The sequence below is a fragment of the Crocodylus porosus genome, unplaced genomic scaffold (assembly GCF_001723895.1).
Source record: "Crocodylus porosus isolate Cpor-Errol unplaced genomic scaffold, CroPor_comp1, whole genome shotgun sequence".
Classification (NCBI taxonomy): domain Eukaryota; kingdom Metazoa; phylum Chordata; order Crocodylia; family Crocodylidae; genus Crocodylus; species Crocodylus porosus.
Genome location: NW_017728886.1, coordinates 258,343,729 through 258,362,468, shown reverse-complemented (window position 1 = coordinate 258,362,468; position 18,740 = coordinate 258,343,729). Strand labels below are relative to the sequence as shown.

The following is an 18,740-nucleotide window of genomic DNA, read 5'->3' as shown; positions in this document are numbered from 1 at the left end:
GCTAGGCCTTAGATACATTTTTCAGAAGCATGTAAGTCCTATTTTCAAAAAGAAGCCTCCACTTTTAAGGTGCCTAGAAAGTCAATGATCCCTAATCTACAGCATAGCTGCACTGTTTCAATGAAAGATTGGGGATTAACCGATTTACTTAGACCAGTACCAAATTCCTTATAGATGCTCTTAATTTGGTTCAAGTCAGATCATATCAATTTAGTTTAACTCAATTCCTTACCATGTTAGTCTCAATTGATTGCCTTTGGGTTCATCAAAGGCAGGTCCTACCTCACCAACCTGATTGCCCTTTATGACCAGGTAACTAAATCCTTGGATGATGGTGCTGCCGTGGACGTAATCTTTCTAGACTTTAAGAAGGCCTTTGACACTATCCACCCCATTCTCATTAATAAATTAAGCAACTGTGGCATTGATGCCTACACAGTTGGATGGGTAAGAAATTGGCTGACGGGGCGCACACGGAGAGTAGTGGTGGACGTGTCATACTCCACCTGGTGAGATGTGAGCAGTGGGTCCCCCAGGGTTCAGTTCTTGGGACCGCACTGTTTAACATCTCAATCAGTGACTTGGACAAGGGGATTGAAAGCATGTTGTCCAAGTTTGCGGATGACACTAAGATGTGGGGTGAGGTGGACACACTTGAAGGGAGAAAGAGGCTGCAACTAGATTTAGACAGACTACAAAAGTGGGCAGATGAGAATAGGATGGGATTCAACATAGAAAAATGGAAGGTGCTGCACCTTGGGAGAAGGAATCCACAGCATACACACAGGCTGGGAAGTTCCCCTCTTGAAAGCACTTAGGCCACTGACCTTTCTGCCCTTTGCTTACTCGACCATTTGCTAGGGCAATCATTCATTTTACAAGAAAAACTATAGTAATTACATATGGAAATAACACACTGTTCTGAGTTTAAATCATCATCACAGCTCTAAACATTAACATGAAGGTGAGATGGTTGGGGACCACTCTTTTGCCGTATAATGCTACAGGACATATGATCACAGAACAAAAATAGGAACTGTAAGTACGTGAACTTAAAACTTATTTTTAAAATAGAAGTTAGAATCTGTATGCTTCATGGGACTGGATAAATACTTCAGCAACTCTGGATCCTTTATATAGACCAGCTATTTGGCTCACTAGCTTTACAGCTAAAAACTGCTGAACAATGGTTATACTTGTAGAATGGAAACTAACCTGTTGTACCTATACATTACAAAAGTGGTCTGTTTACAAAACCCATGAAAAACCACAATGATGAGAATGAAAATCTGAGTTCGATTTAATCAGTCACTTCAGAAAATGTCATAACCTGTTTGTAAGGAGCCTGGGCTCTTTGGAACCCGGCTAAAATTTCTTGGTGCTACTGTGAAATCAGTAACAGTAACCGTACTTATTTCAGCCGAGCCAATGCTTGCATAAAATGAAGCCAACATGCACGTTCCATGACATCCCCCAAATCTATTCATGGGTATGTTATTCTTTCATTAGTATGTTTTTGACTGGTACCTGACTAATGAAATAAAGAAGAATGGGACTCACCATCAACACTGCTCTCTCAAAAAGGTTTGACTCTACAGATCCTGCAAGTAGGTGGATGCTGGTAATGTCTGCTCCGCTCCTATCAGCCGCTATTGAAATGTGACGTGGATCGCCTCCAAAGCTAGCAATGTTCTTCTTCACCCATCTCAGAGCTGCCACCTGATCCAAAAGACCCCAGTTGCCAGTTGCTACCTGAGAACCTGTTAAAAAAGAATTGGGAAAATGGCATTTATTCACGTGCAAGCAAACGTGACATTAATCTTCTTCTTCGTTCATGTGGCTAACGGTCTATAAATGCAGTACTTATTTTTAATTTGCGCTGAAATCTGGCCATGACATAGAAAAGGGTCAATTTAAGTGGCAGGACAGTCTCTGTAATATCTTTTTGCACTGTCAGGTCTAAATGGAAATGATACCAGAACTCAAGAGTCAAGAGCTTCTCAGACTGTCATTAGATGGAGATTTCCCCTTGCAGCCTCCTCCATTTTACAAGTTAAAGCTTGGGGACTCTATTGAGACATATCAGCATGCCTTGAAATTTTCCATTGCCAGAATAGCAGCCCTAGCAACTAAAATCTTTATCTGCCCAACAGATCTAGTATGGGTAGTTACCATACATGCTTTTCCCTGCCCTGACCTGGAGATAACTCATCTAGGGCAGTGGTTCTCAATCTCATTAGACTCAAGGCAAGCCTTGGAAAATGCTAGCTCTTAGCTTTCACTTGTTTTTCTGATGCTGGAAAAATGATAGAGCAATTCTTTTGTTACAGAGAACTCAGAAAAACCACAACAGGTCAGAAATGTTTCTGACATTTATGGATTCCTGTTTGAAAACCTCTGGATTTATCTTCTGAATAGGTACTCGGTCCTACACAGGAGAATCCCAAGAAGGTATCAACTTAGGATACGTATAAATTATTGTGCCAGGCAGTGCCATGCTGCTTTACACATGCTGTCGCCAAAACTGGAAATAGTATTAGTTTAGGGCTTTCAGCAGTTTGTTCCAGATACAGCACTAAATACACATGGCTACTCATGGTTTCCAACTAGATGGAATAGGACAAATCAAGACCCACCCGACTGTAGAGAGTCATTAGACAAGTAGAGTGAGCAGGACTGAAGGCAGATAAGAAGTCAAGGAGGCAGTGCAGGTGAGCAAAGTCATGGATGCTACCAGAACCCCTAAGTATGGTTTGAATTGGAATGGGAAGATATGGGGCATGGATATTATAACAACAAAACTAATGGTGCAGCGTTCTGTGTACTGCACTTTTAAGAGTCTGCTACAGGCTGCTACCATTTTTTTCTGTTCAGATGCTGTCTAGTATAGAAAGGACACACTGTGGTCTCAGGAGGAGATTTGATTTTGTTTTGCTGAATTCCCCTATTCTATAATATTTTTTATATAATCCTTACAGAAAGTCATAACAGACAAAAACAGAGGGGCGTCTCCGCTACATCCTTCCAACTATTTAATTGGTTCAGTAAAAGAATATTAACCACAAAAATCCTTGCCTCTGGCATTTTTCCTGGATATTACGGCTACAGTATCATCCCAACCCTACCATAACAGACAAAAAGTCAGTGAAGATGATGAAAAAATGGGAGTATAAACTAGGAACAATAACAACTGCTTAGGTCTTCTGTCATGCTTCTCAGCAGAATGTAAAACACTAAGCAATGGAGGTCTTCATCATGCATTACATTTAGAAGGTGGGGAATCTGAATTATAGGGTGGTTGGCCTACTGCCCATGATTACCCAGCAGGTCATTGGGAATGAAACCCTGGTCTTCCATGTTCCAGTCCAATAGTCTAAAGATCACACATAAAAGAACTGAGGTGTGTGAGGTGCATTGAGCATATCACCGCGTAGTTTAGCAGTAAAGTTAAGGTAAGGAAACTGGGTAAAAAACTTTTTCCATTAAAATTAATAGGAGCTTCACCATTCATGTCAATGGGCCCAGAATTTCAAACATTCTTTGACAACCTGCTGGAGATGGTTGGAAACAGCAGGATAACAACACACTGCAGAAACAGCAGCATATAGATGGACATCATGATAATATTAGCAATGCATTCCAATACATTCCCAGATAAAGTTAATGAAAATATAAGAACTACCAGTTTAAATAAAACTAATAAAATTAATCGTTCTTCCAGCTGCAGAGATTTGCAAAAGAAAGAGGTTTCTGTTTAGCAATAATATTAATAATGTCAGCTTCATTCTACAAATGGAAAAATCATAAACATTAACAGATTTTCATTTTGTATTTAGGACTTTCCTGTTTCAGTTAACGTCACAAAGCTCTACCAAGTTTAATTTTAAAACTTAAACATTACAGTAATAATACACAATGTTGCAACAAGTGCCACTAACTACTCTTGTACCTCCCAGCACTACTTTTATAACATAAGAAAATCAGCTAAGCTAAAAATTCCAGAAATGATTCTGCTGCCTATAGATTGAGGCCAAGATTTTCTACTGTGGGTGCTAATGTTTTGTTCCTAAAGCAATATTTAGGTATCTAAATAAGTAACTCAGGCTTCAAAAATGCTGAGCAGGTGCAATTCTCATTGATGATGTACTCTAAAGCACACCCACTTACATGCTTCTGTTAGATGATCCTGCAGATATACTCCTCACACCCCATTCTGTCCCTTATATGCCAAAGACAAAACACCTTGGATTCCTTTATACCCACTTACAATCTTCTAACATACCCCCCTCGCATGCATCACCCTCGAGTTTGGCCCAAACTGAGGTTTGACACAACAATGTGGATTACATGACTCCCCACTCTTATGCAATGGAAAAAGATTGAGAATACATGCCCCAGGTTCAGCTACCACTAACCAAACAACACCAGATGATTTCGCAATGGGTGCTTGTGGATAATCTGATATTTCAACTGAGGGGTGGTATTGGTTTTAGTTCCCAATGACAAATTCTAATTAGCAAAATTAGAATTTGAAGCAGCAGAAGCAAAAACAAGCAATTTGCAGCAACCTGTCAAAAGGAAGAACAAATAATCATTTGTTGCTCCACCTACAATTTACAATGAGCCATTTATATTTATCCATCTATCTTTGCAAACTTTACATTTAAAAAAAGAAAAGGATTTTTCACAGTAGATGGAACAGCCGTAATTAGCAATGTTTTTCAAACTGTTGCTTCTGCTGCCAAGGCCAAAATAGTGTATCTTTAAAATCCCAACAAAAACAGAGAAGGGAATGAACTGATAATGGGATAAGTAAGCTTTCAATTGCGTTGATGGCTCAACTTCAGTCGAAGACATTACATAACTAGAAACTATCATCCTGTAATAACAGCCCAGAACACTTCAGTCCTTGTAACCAAGGACTAAATGGACACAGTGACTATGACTGCCTGCCTTTAGAAACAACCCATCTGGACTGGGTTGAGAGAGAGGCCAAGGAAAGCTTCCCTGCCTCTTGCTTCTGTTGAACCAGTGCTGCAAATGGAAATAGTTAGTTCACAGTATTGTCACACTAGTACTAGATTCAATCACCTTTCTTAAATGGAGCAGCTTATTTTTAAAAATTGCTGCAAGCCTTGTGAGGGCTCTGTTAAGGAAGTGAAATCCATGTTGATGAGTTATCCACAGAGATCAGCCATGCCACCAGTACAACGGAAAGCAAAACTACAGAGAAAATACAACCAGCTTTTCTCTTTTGGCAAGAAGCAGAAGGTTGCAAAACATAGTTAAAGACCTTCAGCAAGGCAAGATTTGCGCACTGACATTTACAGTAGTCAGACATGTGTCCACCAGGAATTTTTCAACTGCTTGGGTGATGGCCTTGGATAGAAATCTCATGAACAATCTGTTTTGAGACAAAGACGACATTCCTGAGGACCACAAAAAGACACAGTAATTACATCAGACACAGGCACTTGCATTAGTCATTAAGGGCAAGATTTAAAAAGACATTTAGATGTCTAAATGCCCAAATAGGAATTAGGTATCTAACAACTTTTTGTACCTGGCCGTGGCTGTGATCCTAGGAAATGCTTACAAATGTTCTTAACTTTAAGCATGCGAGTAATCCTACTCCACTGGAATTCATGTTAAGCGTATGAATTTTTGTGAGATGAATGCCTGAAAATCTGATACTGTTTTCATTTAAAGAAGTAGCCAAGTTCACTTTGACTTTGCTGGATACCAGCCTAAGAGTCCTGTGGAAATCTGTGTTTCATATCTTGCCACATTTCTGGACATAGGCACATAAAATTTGGTCCCAAATTTAGGATTAGTGGAATGGATTTCAAGAAAACCTAACAAGCAGCAGGCTAGTTGTTTTTAAAGTAATATTCTAATGGAAATCTAATATTTTAGGAAGCCAACACTCCCCATAGTGCTGTTGGTACCCTTGCAGCACTGTACTATTGCAGTGGAACCTAAACACTGAATTGCTAGAAAAAAAACTATCAATAAAAGTTGATTTGGTCAGTCTATTTTCAATGTCAAATTGAAAACACATCATGCAAAAAAAAAAAAAAAAGGATTATTTCAATTTGTTCAGTTTTAACAACTAAGATATCATTTGTGTCATAAAAGAAGAAATTCATCTTTTGTCTTATTTTGCCTATATCCATAGTCACCTACGCACATAGCAGTGGCCTTTCAATATGTGCAGGAAACCAGGTGTTTCTACACAAACCACCCACAGCATATGCAGAGCCATGACCCATCTAGCTCCTCAGCAGCTCTGCCACATAAGAGAATCAAGGACAACTGCAGATCTGGCAGTGGAAAAGAAAGGAGGGCATTTTTTTCTCATGTAAAAACAATGAGCTGTAACTCATTCATTTCCAGATTTTCAATGTATGACAGACAAACATCAATGGGATGCAACAGTTTGCTTTTCTGTGGGCAAATAACTTGACACAGCTCATAGGACTGGGCCTCAGTTTGTGGGCTGATGGCCTTTATATGGTATTCATACTTCTACATTTAATCAGAAACAAAGAGGTAAAATCCGTATCCCATTGTAATCAATTGCAAAACTCCAGCTGACTTCAGCATGGTCAGGAGCTCAGCTGAGCAAAGTCCCGAGGTCCCTGGAACAGGAAACCTAATAGAAGGTTTTACTTGGGTTTAGTATCTGCTCTGAGTGAACATTTGCATGGCATCAGAACAAGCTCAGGAATCCTTAGCCGTAATTTCCTGTTGCTATAAAATACAGCAATAGCCCCTAGAAGATCTCCACTGTGCTATGGAAAGACAATGAGTAACTAATAAAATGGCAAAAGTTCTACTTGCAATGAATGTGTGAAATCTTCCCTAGAATAACACCTCTTGAGAGAAGGAGTTTGAAACCTGGGTCAACGCCATACAGTGTTGGCCTGCACTGAGGATATCACTGGAGCGGGGAGAGGGAAGGGAAATGCTCAGGGACATCTCACTGCTTTCTGACATACAGAAGTGGCTCAGGGGCAGCAGGCTGTATGGTGCACTTGGCCTGCTCTAAAGGCTGACATGGAGCATTGACCCTTCAGAGCAACACATGTGTAAGCAGAAGGAGCATTTCCTGTGTCTTTTCAAATACAGAATCTGCAGCTGGTCGGGGCTCTGTATGAACTGTGCAAAGGAGCAGAGTGAGGTTCATGCATCTTCCCTCCCAACACACTTGCACATGGTGCTGTCGCTGTCTGTCCTTACATGGCCACCTGCAGCCCTTGCAGAGGGAATATTTCAGACCCTGCTGTCTAGGGCAGGCCTCATGCAGAGGCCTGAGTTCAAACCCCAACCAGCACACAGGAGCTTGGAGCACTTCATATTCCCTAGATGAGGTCTGACCATACTACAGGCATTAGCCATGCAATATTCAGCCCAGCTAGCAGTTTCCACTCAGGAAGAAACCTAGGTGAGGCAAACGAGGCTGAAGGAGGTTAGTGGGAGATGTGTGGGCAGTGCTACGTAATGGAAGCTTGCACAATATATATCTACTCTGCCTGGCTATAGCCAGAGCTAAATATCACTTTCAGAAGCATCCAGTTTACAGAAAAATAAAAATTATGATCTTTTCCCTAGATACAGATAGTACTAACTTTACACCTAAGTGAAAAAAGGAGTCCACAGCGCCTGTTGCTTCAGTCAATAATTAAAAACAGGCATTGCTGGAAATGAACTCCAAACCAAACCTGATGCCTTGGAAAGGAAATGCCAGGTGACAACTGCAGCTGCAAGTCCAAGGCTTGCAAACCTCAGCCAGTCAATGAAAACACCAGCCACAACACCTAAGACCATAGGAAGGATCCCATGGCAAGATACAAAAGGCCTTAAATACAGGCAGGGAAAGAGTAATTCCCTGCTCAGATCTTCCTTGGGTAGGCTAATAAAGTACTGAAGTGGGCCAAAGTTTCAGTATGAAGATCTAGAAATAGAAAACTCCATAAGCAAAGCAGATAAGACTGATGAGTGCAATATGAAACACAAGACGTTACACTTCGGAGTCGGTCAGCCTGTGTACTGAACTGTACATAGGTTTAGGGAGTTTAAATTGGGCAAAAAAATCGCGAGCCCAATCTAACTGAGTTCACCTGAGTAAGTGCATTATAGATCATGCTAACCTGTGTCTGGTCAAACTGAACACATGTACATACAATCAGAGTGCAGCTTTGGGGCTGGGAAAGTCCAGCCACTTGTCCCAGCCCCTGTGCTGTGACTTTCCTACCACCCCTATGCTGACCAGGCTATTGTTAGCCATCCCACCCCCAGGAGGCCTTTAGCTCTTTGATACATGTGACTGTACAAATGGATCCATCATTTTATCTGAAATCAAAATCAAGCTGCTGTTCGGTGGAATCTGCACTGGAGTCTTTCAGGTGGAGTCCAGGGAAGCGCCGGGCAGGGATCATTTAGGAGTAACTTTCCTGCACTCATGCAGGGCCGGATGACTCCGAGGTCCATTCCAAACCTATGATTCCTGAGGCGGACCGGTTGTTTTTCCCCCTTTAGCACAAGTTGCTCCCCACTTTGAATCAAGTTTCCCAGCATCCCTGGAATGCATCTTACAGACAGTTCTTCAAAGCTGTAGGTTTAATGGAAAAGAGAAGCCCCCCCCCAAACGCTGTAGCATGCCGTTTGGTTTGTTGCATTTTCTCCCTACATTCAGGGGTTCATAGCAGGACATGACTTACCGGTGCTAAGAAACCCAAAAACGCCGACACGGTAACTTGCAGTGACAACAATGACATCACTGACTGCAGCTAAATATGATCCATCTATAGCTGCATTTCCTTCCTCGGTGTCATCACTCCCACCGTTGTGGAAAAACACCAGTACAGCTGTGTTTTTGACCTGAAATAATCATAAACATGTTAATACAACAACGAGCCTGCCCAATAATCATAAACATGTTATACTATCTACTACTCCCTAGGCCATAATCTCCTTTGGATCTCTGCTGAGAGCCTGGTTATCTTCTCTGTTAAAACAATCAGAGCAATTCAAAATGGTCTAGAAGGGATTATGATGATGAAAGGAGAGTTGGCAACCTGGCAGGAGCTCACACATATAATATATGCGATTCCAGGAAAATTCTGGCAAGAGGTAACTCACCGATGGGTGTGTTGACTGGTCACCACTTCCCAGAATGGACTAAGCAATGTTTAAGGAAATCCTGTCTCTAGACTTTCTTGTATTTACACTGTACAGGTGGTAACTCGCAATAAAACCATCCCCTTCCACACCACCTAGTTGATCATATTACTCAAAGAAGAGCCTCCCACTGGCTGTTTAATGAACCAAAGCTAGCCTTCTCTTTGCTGGAAATCGCTACTTGACTACAATGTGTCTATTAAATAAATAGGCAAGTCACAATATCAGGCAAAAGCATTATTGTGTCTTCTGGGACTCTGCTAAGAAATCCCTTTCCCTTCTCTCTGCAAATCTTGCCCTGCTTCTGCTTTGGAGCCCATTGACATTGTCCACAGAAGGGCTGGTGGCCTACATATCAAAGCACTTTTGGGGTTTGTTTTCACCTGGAGCTCAATGGCACTGGGCTTTGCTGCTGTTATTTTCTAGGCAGAGCTAACAAAAAATGATGATCCCATTTGCATTGGCAAAAGATACAGCTGGGCATCTGTCCTAGCAAATGCGTTACTGTCCTCGATGCAAGAAGACTGTTCCCAGCCATCTGCAGAAGCACAAGTCAAGAGCTATGAATGGGAAATTGCTCTCAGGTGCTTCTAAATTGGCAGGGATGAGCCTGATTTTTGCACTTGAAATGTATCCCCCTCTTCTCTCCAGTGCTAGAGGGAAAAAGTGGTCCAGATACTTGTTACTGCCAGCAAACTATCATCAATTTTTCCTGCAAGCTGTGCTTCTTTAACCCGGATGCAAGGAAATGCATGATTTTCTCTGGACATTCTGCTTCTACAGATCAAGAGTGGTGTGCCCTTCATTTCCTGGCAAAAAGAGAGGGCACAGGATGACAAAAAGAAAGAAGCTGAGAGCCTGTTTGAAAATGCAGTCTGAGGCACAGCACCTTGCTGACCCACGTTAACTTGTATGGTGTTATTAAAGATCGGTAGAAATCAAGTTTAACATCACAACAGCTGGCCATGTTAACCTTGAGGGTATGTCTAACAGTGCAGTCCTGCAGAGTACACATACGTGAGTCTAAATGAGCAGGGTGCTGTGTTGACATTTCTGCAGTTAATGTGACAAAAATCAGACAGCCTCAGTTGACACTGCCCCTGCAGTGGTGTTTTGATGTTGAGTTATTTAACCTGACTTCATGTTCTAGCAATGAGCAGCCTTAAGAGGGAAGGAAACAGGTGGGAATTAGCAAGAGAGGGCAGAGCAGAGGCTGCAATAACAGCTGTACTCACTCAAGTGGGATGACTTAGTCCTCTGAACTTAGCAGTAAAAGAACAATCCCCCACATACCCTTTTACCCCTTCGATGTCTAGTGTCAATGAAGTGACAGATGTCCCAGTTTGGTTGTTTTGTACATGAATTCAGCTTCTCCAAAAGCACAGGGAAGCATTTGGAGGATGACCCCTAACCAGAACAAACCACTAAGTCTTAGGGCCAGAAGTAAAAATGGTATTTAAGTTCCTAAAACCCCTTCAATGTCAATGGGCAATTAGATTTTTACATAAGACTTGGGTGCCTTATAACCTTTTCAGATCTGGCCTTGATTGCTTTCAGCTATAGTTGATGAACTGAAGGAAGCCATAAACATCACCCCATCACTTTTGGTGTTAATTACCTGAAAAACATGCTGTCATTTTTCTTTCAGCATCTTAAATGAACTATTGCATCCAACATACAAGATGGATCTTATTGCCCATGTAACAGCACTGGCATCCAGTGAATGCCATACTATGGCAATGAGTATACTTTTTCAATCAGCGGATGTATCATTTCCCCTTGCTCTCTACCTTGAATTCTCAGCTATTATCACTTAAGGGCCAGATACAGACATGTTTGCCTTTTAGTGGAGGGGGGAGGGAGGAAATCTTAGACAGGGCTCCACCATTTTTAAACCAGTCTGTGTGTGCTGAACTTCTGTTCTGTTGTGGGTACAGACCAGTTTCTGATGACTTACACCAGTAAAAGTGAAATGTCTATAACCGGCCAAGAAGTACAGGCTGAACTAGTACAGACTGCACATATTCGGGCTAAGCAAAGAGAGGATCTGAAGCATTCAGATTCTTTTCACTGACTAACAAATGTGGATAGGGTCAAAGTTTGATCTTGGCTTAAAATCTCAACACTGAAGTCAACAATGACACTAGTGTAACAGAGGCAAATCTGGAGGCAGGACAGGAGATAGAGTAAACGTTACAGCTAGCTGGAAAAACTGGGCCAGCAAGTTCCTTACGCACAAATACTAGCACCAGCCATGACTGCCTTGTGGCTACTGGCCAATGCAGTGTTTTAACAGGTTTGTTTTACATTTGGACTGAAGGGCACAGACTCAAACTGTGATTTGTAAAATATGTAGAGAGATGTCCATCTGGGACAAGGCTACCACAGCTCCTACTGGCTCAGCTGGTCGGAAGGAAGAATTGTGGTAAACCCAGCAGAGTTGCTGCCGACTACGGGACCACAGGAGGCTCGTGTTAATCATGGAAGGCATGTGCATACACATGCACTAGCTGGGGTCCTCACTACCTGGTTACATCTTTTTTTCAGTATATGGCCACCAGCTGGCAGTTTCAGTGGCCTGTTGTGGACACAATCCCTTTATTGTTTCTGATTTGGGTACTGCGCACTGCAGGACTGGGCCCAAAATGAAAGCCAAATCTTAAAAAAGAAGTCAAGAGAATAAGAGAGGCCTCCCAGAAGTATTACATGAGCAGGTTCTTTGCAGACATCCCAGGCTTGCAAATTCTTGAACTTTTGACAAGTTTGGAGCTAGATCAAAACAGAGCAGATTAAGAGGAATCAAACCCAAAGCCCCGGACCAGAACACACTGGAGTTTCAGGGACTTCAGGGTGTCACTGCAGAGCTGGGCTCTACAGACAAAACTTGGGTACTAACACTGATAAGTGGCCAAAAAAACCCATGAGGACTATCACTAGTCCCCTGGCGTCTACCACCGGCACCTAACCGTTGTGCTAGGGCTAAGCAATAATCCCACTGGTTTTGTGGAAACAAGAAAAATAAGAGGAATTTCTGAAAGGCCTTGTGGGTTCAGCACCAGTTTCCACTGCCCTGTCCATGCTAGTGCAAGACACTTCAGTGGTAGTTGGGCAGGCTCGTTTTAACTCCTGCAGAGCCAGCCAGTGTCCACCCTGGAACAGTACTGCATGGAGGTATAAACCATCCTGACTGCACAGCAGGGATGGAAACGAGAAGGAGGCTCTCTCAAACCTTTATTTAGTGCCACTCTCTTTGCAGCTGAATTCTCTGCAAATCAAGCTGAAACCCAGCCCTTCCCTGTGAGCCTGGCAGGTGGGGGTGGTTACTGATGGAAAAAGTAACTCAGAAATGCTCAGCTGAGGTGGAGGCTTATGTACTGCATGTTGCTGAAGAACCAAAAGGAGGTGATGTCATTCTGTTTTCTGCATCCTGGATCTTTAAATATAGGAGCCCTTTTTGGGGGGCAGTTTAGTTCAGATATTACTATGTTTTACCACGAGTATTATTACACTATTATTTGGTTCAGATATTACTATGTTATAGCACGAGCTTGCCCTCTCTGCCACTTCCGAGGACTTTATATCCAGCGTCGGTTTGTTGCTGTTTCTTCCTCTAGACTGAAAATGTGGGCAATAGTTCTTTGCAGGTGGATTAAAGCAATACTATTTACCATGATAAGGAACAAGAAAATGCTGTCCCTGTGGTAGATTATGAGGGTCTTGCAGATGCTAATGACAAGACAGCTGGCCACAGTTATGTCCAAAACAAAAACGGGAAACTTCACAGCAGCGGGGAACACAGATGGCGGCATTGTTGAACACAGTCATCACTTATGACTACGCAGAGAAGTGATGTGGCCTAGTAAACGCACACAAAATTGTTTTACTTAGAAAAACACCCTCATGCATTGCTGCCTCCAACTGCAGTGAAAATAGGGAGCTTGAGTCTTCTCGCACTGGATTTCCACACAAGAAAACAGGAAAATTAAGCCCATGGTTAAGGGAAAAAAAAAACAATAGTTTAAAACATGATTCGTTCAAACAAGCATCTTCTCTCCTCAAAGCAACACTCTGCTAGGAAAAATGACCTAATGGTTTTTATCTGAGGTGACTTTGCACAGAAAATAGATGATAATCTGGTGTTGCAGAAAGCAGATAGGTTGCGGGCCAGGCTAAAAATATACATGAGCTTATGCACAGGGAGGCACAAACAATTTTGAATATAAAAATAGATTCTTGTATGGCAGATGCTTTCTTATATCAGGATGTAAATCCAAGCCCCTGCTTCCAGGTTAATCCATCATAACCAATACACTTATAATACCAAGCCCAACATGGAGACTTATTTTTACCTTTTCTAAGGACACACTTAACATTTTCAGCTGTCAACTTCTCTTCTTGCAGCCATGTCATGCTCATTTTTAAATAGGGCCATTTTTGTGGGCTGGGACATAAATTTAGCACTACTTGCTACTCTTATTCCATAGCAGGCCTCCCACAGATGTCAACAGGAGGTTCATACAAAGATCAAAGGAAAAATATGTCCCATACAGGGCAACTAAACTGTTGGTTCTCATCATCAAGATGAATCATGTTGCATACAATATCCTCCAATGGGAAAACAGTCTTGCCTTTACTGACACCATACATTTTCTATCTACCCATATATTCCTTTCTCTCTCTCCCTCTCCCCATCTCATCCCTGTCTCTGGTATTCCCTCCCCTTCCCCCTTCAGTCCTTTGCATTTCCTACTCTGCAGACACAGGGTAGAAACAGACTTTGTGGCAGGATAAACAGAGCAGATCCCATTTAGATGTCCTGGAACAAAGCCCAAAATTGGCTGCCACAAAAGATGTGATATTATTTCATCCCAAGACATTGCAAAAGGCATCTGGAGGCCCATTCCCAGCAATGTGGTGGGGCAGGGGACGCCAGCATCTGACAAGCCACTGCTTCCCCCACCAGTACTGGCTACTTTTCACCCCAAGACACATGTTTTAGTACAGAACAGGGAACCCCACTGGGGACCAGGCACCCAGGGCCTTTGTCCATAGGATCAGGCTCCTGAAGCTCCAGGGTGGCAAGGGCATAATCCTATAGGACAACAGCCCCAAGCAACCTCTGTACCTGCTAATCAATCGGGAACAGCTGTTCTGGAGCACATCCAGCATAGCTGATCCCACAATAAAAATGACGTATGTTTGAAACAACTCACGACACCCTAGTGAACAGTCTTCTGGCAGCAGACGCAGGGGTTAAGTGGCTTATGGCTGCAGGGCATTGCCACCTTATGTGATATGGCAGACAGCATTTCAGACATTTTCACTCCTGCCAGTGAAAAATACTTTCAAATCAAAGAACAGTTTGTTTCACATTGTTCCAGTCAACCAATACTTACAGTGTCGGCAGGGACAAACACATTCAGGTATAAGCAATCTTCACTGACAGTAGATGCCTGAACAGCTCCATCCCCAGGTTGCCAACAAGCAGCTCTAAAGACAGAGATTGTTTTGATTATGGCTGGAAAACCTGAATTACTTTTGCACAGGTTGCTTGATCTATTGCAGGGGAAATTTTAGGTGGGTAAAATTTCAATTCCTGTTGAGCTTGAAATTTAAAGGCAATTTTTATACTTCTCTAGGACTTGTGTATCTGTGGGTCCCAAACACACCCCTACCACTTGTATAACAATATTCTGAGAGGCAGATGAAGAATATATTAGAGATGCAGATTTAAAACAGTACAAAATAAAAATAAATACCTATCCATTTTTGTTGATGCCCTAACAAGTCACTGACAATATGATATATATCCCAGCAGTATTAAAGTAAATTTTTCTATCAAGAATGTAGCCAGCTACCTACAGAACCTTTCCATGTCTTCTCCATCACATGAAACATGCCCCCTCCGAGATCCCTAGGAAACAGACTTCTTCTGTCTGAGAAAACATCGACACCCGGATACTAATGTCAGATTGATGCGAGACCCAAGTACTAGGCAGACAAGGATTTTTGGGTGAATCTGATATCTTTCATTAGACCAACTTAAATAGTTGGAAAAAAATTTTTAGCAAACTTCCAGGTTTAAAAACCTTTTGTCAGTGCATCCACATTGCACTGTTTAACATTATGGAAAAAACCTTAAAAATTCAATGGGGAAGGATCCAATAAAATTCTACAGAAATAACTCTACATTTTACAGTCTATTAAGATTTTAGTGATCTCTGTTTCTACTAATATATCATCTTATAGAATCCAGCTCTGGAGATATAATTCCCTGTTCATTTTTCTTAAGGCTAGTTCAAAATGTACCCTCTTTTAATACAATCTACAGGAATTTCCATAAGGGAGCTGTGTAACACAGCAATGCCATGGAACAGTTCATCACAGAAAGTAAAACAGCACACATCCTTGATCTATTGCAGGGGAAATTTTAGATGGGTAAAATGAAAATCCCCAGGCAGGACAAACACGTTTCCAAATTGAATCATGAAAAAGTCCTATGGGATATTTAATACTCAGCAAGAGTCAGAACCTCATTGTAAAAAAGACAATTTCTCATAAAAAAAAATGAAAAAACTCCAGCAGAATTCGCAGAAGAAACAGTGCCACCTGCTGCATCAACACCACAGAGGTTCATGAAGCAAATGGATTTCGATATATATGCAGCAAGCAGCCATTTCTCACAAGTCTCTTATCCAAGTGTAGATCAGACCCAACCCTGACAAATTTAAGTCTATGGAGAATCTCCTATATCAGTAACTGTGCTAATCTGATCTTGCTTTTATAGAGAAAAAATTGTGCTGTGATGATGTACACATAGTCCTTAAAGTTGCAATGATCTTCATCCACTAAATGCACAAACCCATCTGCGTATCAAGGTTCCTGAGATTCTCCGGGTAGTTAACAACAAGGGCTTTGATCCTCCACAAATAATAAAGAAGAAAAGCTGAGACTTTCAGCAGGCTAAGGAACCCCTGAAAACTGAAATTATGTGCCCTAGATATGTACACTGGATAACCCTGAACTGCATGGCAAATCGCAGACAAATTCTTCATGCAGAAGCAAGAGATGGTTGTCAAATAGAGAGCGCAGGAGCAGATAGCTCTGACCAAAGATGATAACACAGTGTTACAACCACAGGCACAAAGAAGCTGCACATACATTACTGCAACAGACTGTGCGTGTGAATCTGGCATCAGAACGCACCTGAACAAACAAGCAGCTACATCTTATCAGATCCTTCCAACGTATGCCAAAATGTGGCTAATGTGGTTAGACACCCCCCATGTCTGCCATGTATCAGGTGCATGCTGAAACATCGGGCCACCAAAGGTCATAATGCTTTCAACCACCCCAGAAGAAAGTTTCTCCGTTGAGATTTGCTTGCTCAGTGTGTTAATTAAAATCCCTTGTTAACAAACATCCCAATTGGTTCTTTATCTTCCATGTGGCCAGACCAAGTCCCCTTTAGTTCTTAGCCTCAGTCATTATCAGAGTTGGTTACAGCCCTTACTTCTTGAACTCCCACTCAAAAAGTTTTGCTGAGGCCCTTCACTTGGTCTTTGTCCCTTTCGTTAACCTGCTTCCTGTTTTTTGTGTCTTCTCTGTCCTTGCCATATTTCAGAGCAGCTGTGAACTAATCTCTTTAGTTGATGGGGAGGCTGACAAATTTCCTCCCATACCAATGTCGTGCAGAGCAGTTCAATTTGATTTGTTTCAAGTGTACTGTATTTTGCCTTCTCTTTAATGGACCAAGAAAGCATTGCCCAGGGACACAATAGTAAGTTATTAAAAACGTATCTGCTTTCAGGTGTGTGTGGTGTTTTTCCATATTGCACATATGCAACCCTCCACGGTTCCAGAAATATTGATATCTTATACAGCTGTATCAGAATGTTTGTTCTTTGATTAATCCACGTACCTGTCACTTTGGTTTTCCTGGTATACTAATAAATGACCTTGTCCACAGAGGAATGAACCTCCATAAAGTACCTTGTCCGATACTGCCATGAACTGTTCATTACAAAGAGGTTTCAGAATTGTGCTTTTACTTGGACTATTTCAATCCATGCTTGCGTTTTAATAGACCTTAAGGGCAGAAGAGCCACATTAAGGTTATCTAGCTTTTCTTGCTGGAGACCACTGCTGAGAAAACATCACCAGCCATTTTTGTATGCAGCTGATAACTTCTGCTTGAGCTACAGCATCTCTGAATGCAACGTGCCAAAAAACTACACTACATTAACTCCCTTCCAAACTCACCAGGACTGAGATGTGGAAGATATCTGAAAAAAATGTTAGAGGTAAAGTGGAATGACAGTAATTTAGAATCTGATTATTATTTGCAATAGACAGAGTATGGCTAAATACAGGTTTGGGGTACTGCAGACTGTAAGATATTTTTTCCCTCACATAAATATAATAATGGACGGGTTAATAAATTATTACATGCACGTGCCAAAAAGAGCGCACACTGCCTCAAACCTACATTTAACAATGCACCCTATTGTCTTTTGCAGGTAACAGCACGTATATTGTGCTCATTACAGTAGAAGCCGAGTTTCTGAATGGGCTTAGGGAAGTGACAGAAACAAAGAATTTTGCAGGGGATCAGGAACTCCTGTGGCCTCCTCACCGAGCCACGGTGGCATTCCAGGATTCCAGCCAAGTAAACGGTACCGGAGGACGAAACCGGTTCTCTGCTACTGGCGGTGCAGCGTATGGGATTCCAAGGAACCGATCGACACTTCTCCACTCCGCACCAATGCGGATTGCTCGGGACCTGCCGATCAACACCCCCTGGGATGGGATGTTCACTGAGGTTATGCCAGGCTCAGAGATAGGTAGGAACAAATCTAGTTGAGAGAAGGGGGGGGAAAAAATCATTGTCCTTATTAATTTAGGAAACTTTTCAAGGGCTGTTAGAAGACTGCGTCTTATTTTCGAAAATGACTTTGGACCCAAATTTCTATTAACTTTCCATGATATTGGTCCTTAAACATCTAAGTCACTTTTGATGATGACTGCTTTTTACTTATATTTTGCATGGCATTAGCTATTAGGTGCTGCATACAGATGTCATCGTACTGTACGTCCAGTTGTTAACTCTGAACATCTCTTCCAGGTAAGCGAATACACCAGAAAACAAATCTCTCTTCTAAGCAGTTTTAGTGTATTGGAAAATTATCCTAAGAATATTTTCATTATTTAAATACAAATGACCCAATTCTTAAACATTCAGTAGGCCAGATGGGGAGGGGAAGGGAAAGGGAAAAGGAAAGACGCAGACAAAAAGAGGGAGGGAGAATAGGTCTTTTGTCCAATGGCGAGGAGACAGGTGAGAGATGGCAGACCTGTTCTCCAGTCCCTTCTCAAATGAATATTTAATTATTTTATACAAAGTAGAACAGCTTCAGCATGAGAAAATGAAGCACCTATCTCAGGATACCCTATGGCCCAGTGGCTACTACCATGGGAGGAGGGCAAGGCTGGTTGAAAACTCTGTTCTAAATCAAGCAGAGGAGGCTTTTTAATCTCTATTTCACATCACAGATGGC

At 41.9% G+C, this 18,740-nt stretch overlaps 1 protein-coding gene across 1 annotated transcript in view; it reads right to left on the bottom strand.

Moving 5' to 3' along the window:
- TG (thyroglobulin) overlaps window positions 1-18,740 on the bottom strand; it is a 210,241-nt gene that overhangs the window by 75,882 nt on the left and 115,619 nt on the right. The window contains exons 38-41 of the mRNA XM_019547510.1: window positions 17,819-18,038; window positions 14,580-14,673; window positions 8,724-8,883; window positions 1,561-1,760 (exon numbers count right to left, since the gene is read on the bottom strand). Of these exons, the coding sequence (XP_019403055.1) occupies window positions 1,561-1,760; window positions 8,724-8,883; window positions 14,580-14,673; window positions 17,819-18,038 (674 nt within the window). The remainder of the gene's footprint in view (window positions 1-1,560; window positions 1,761-8,723; window positions 8,884-14,579; window positions 14,674-17,818; window positions 18,039-18,740) is intronic.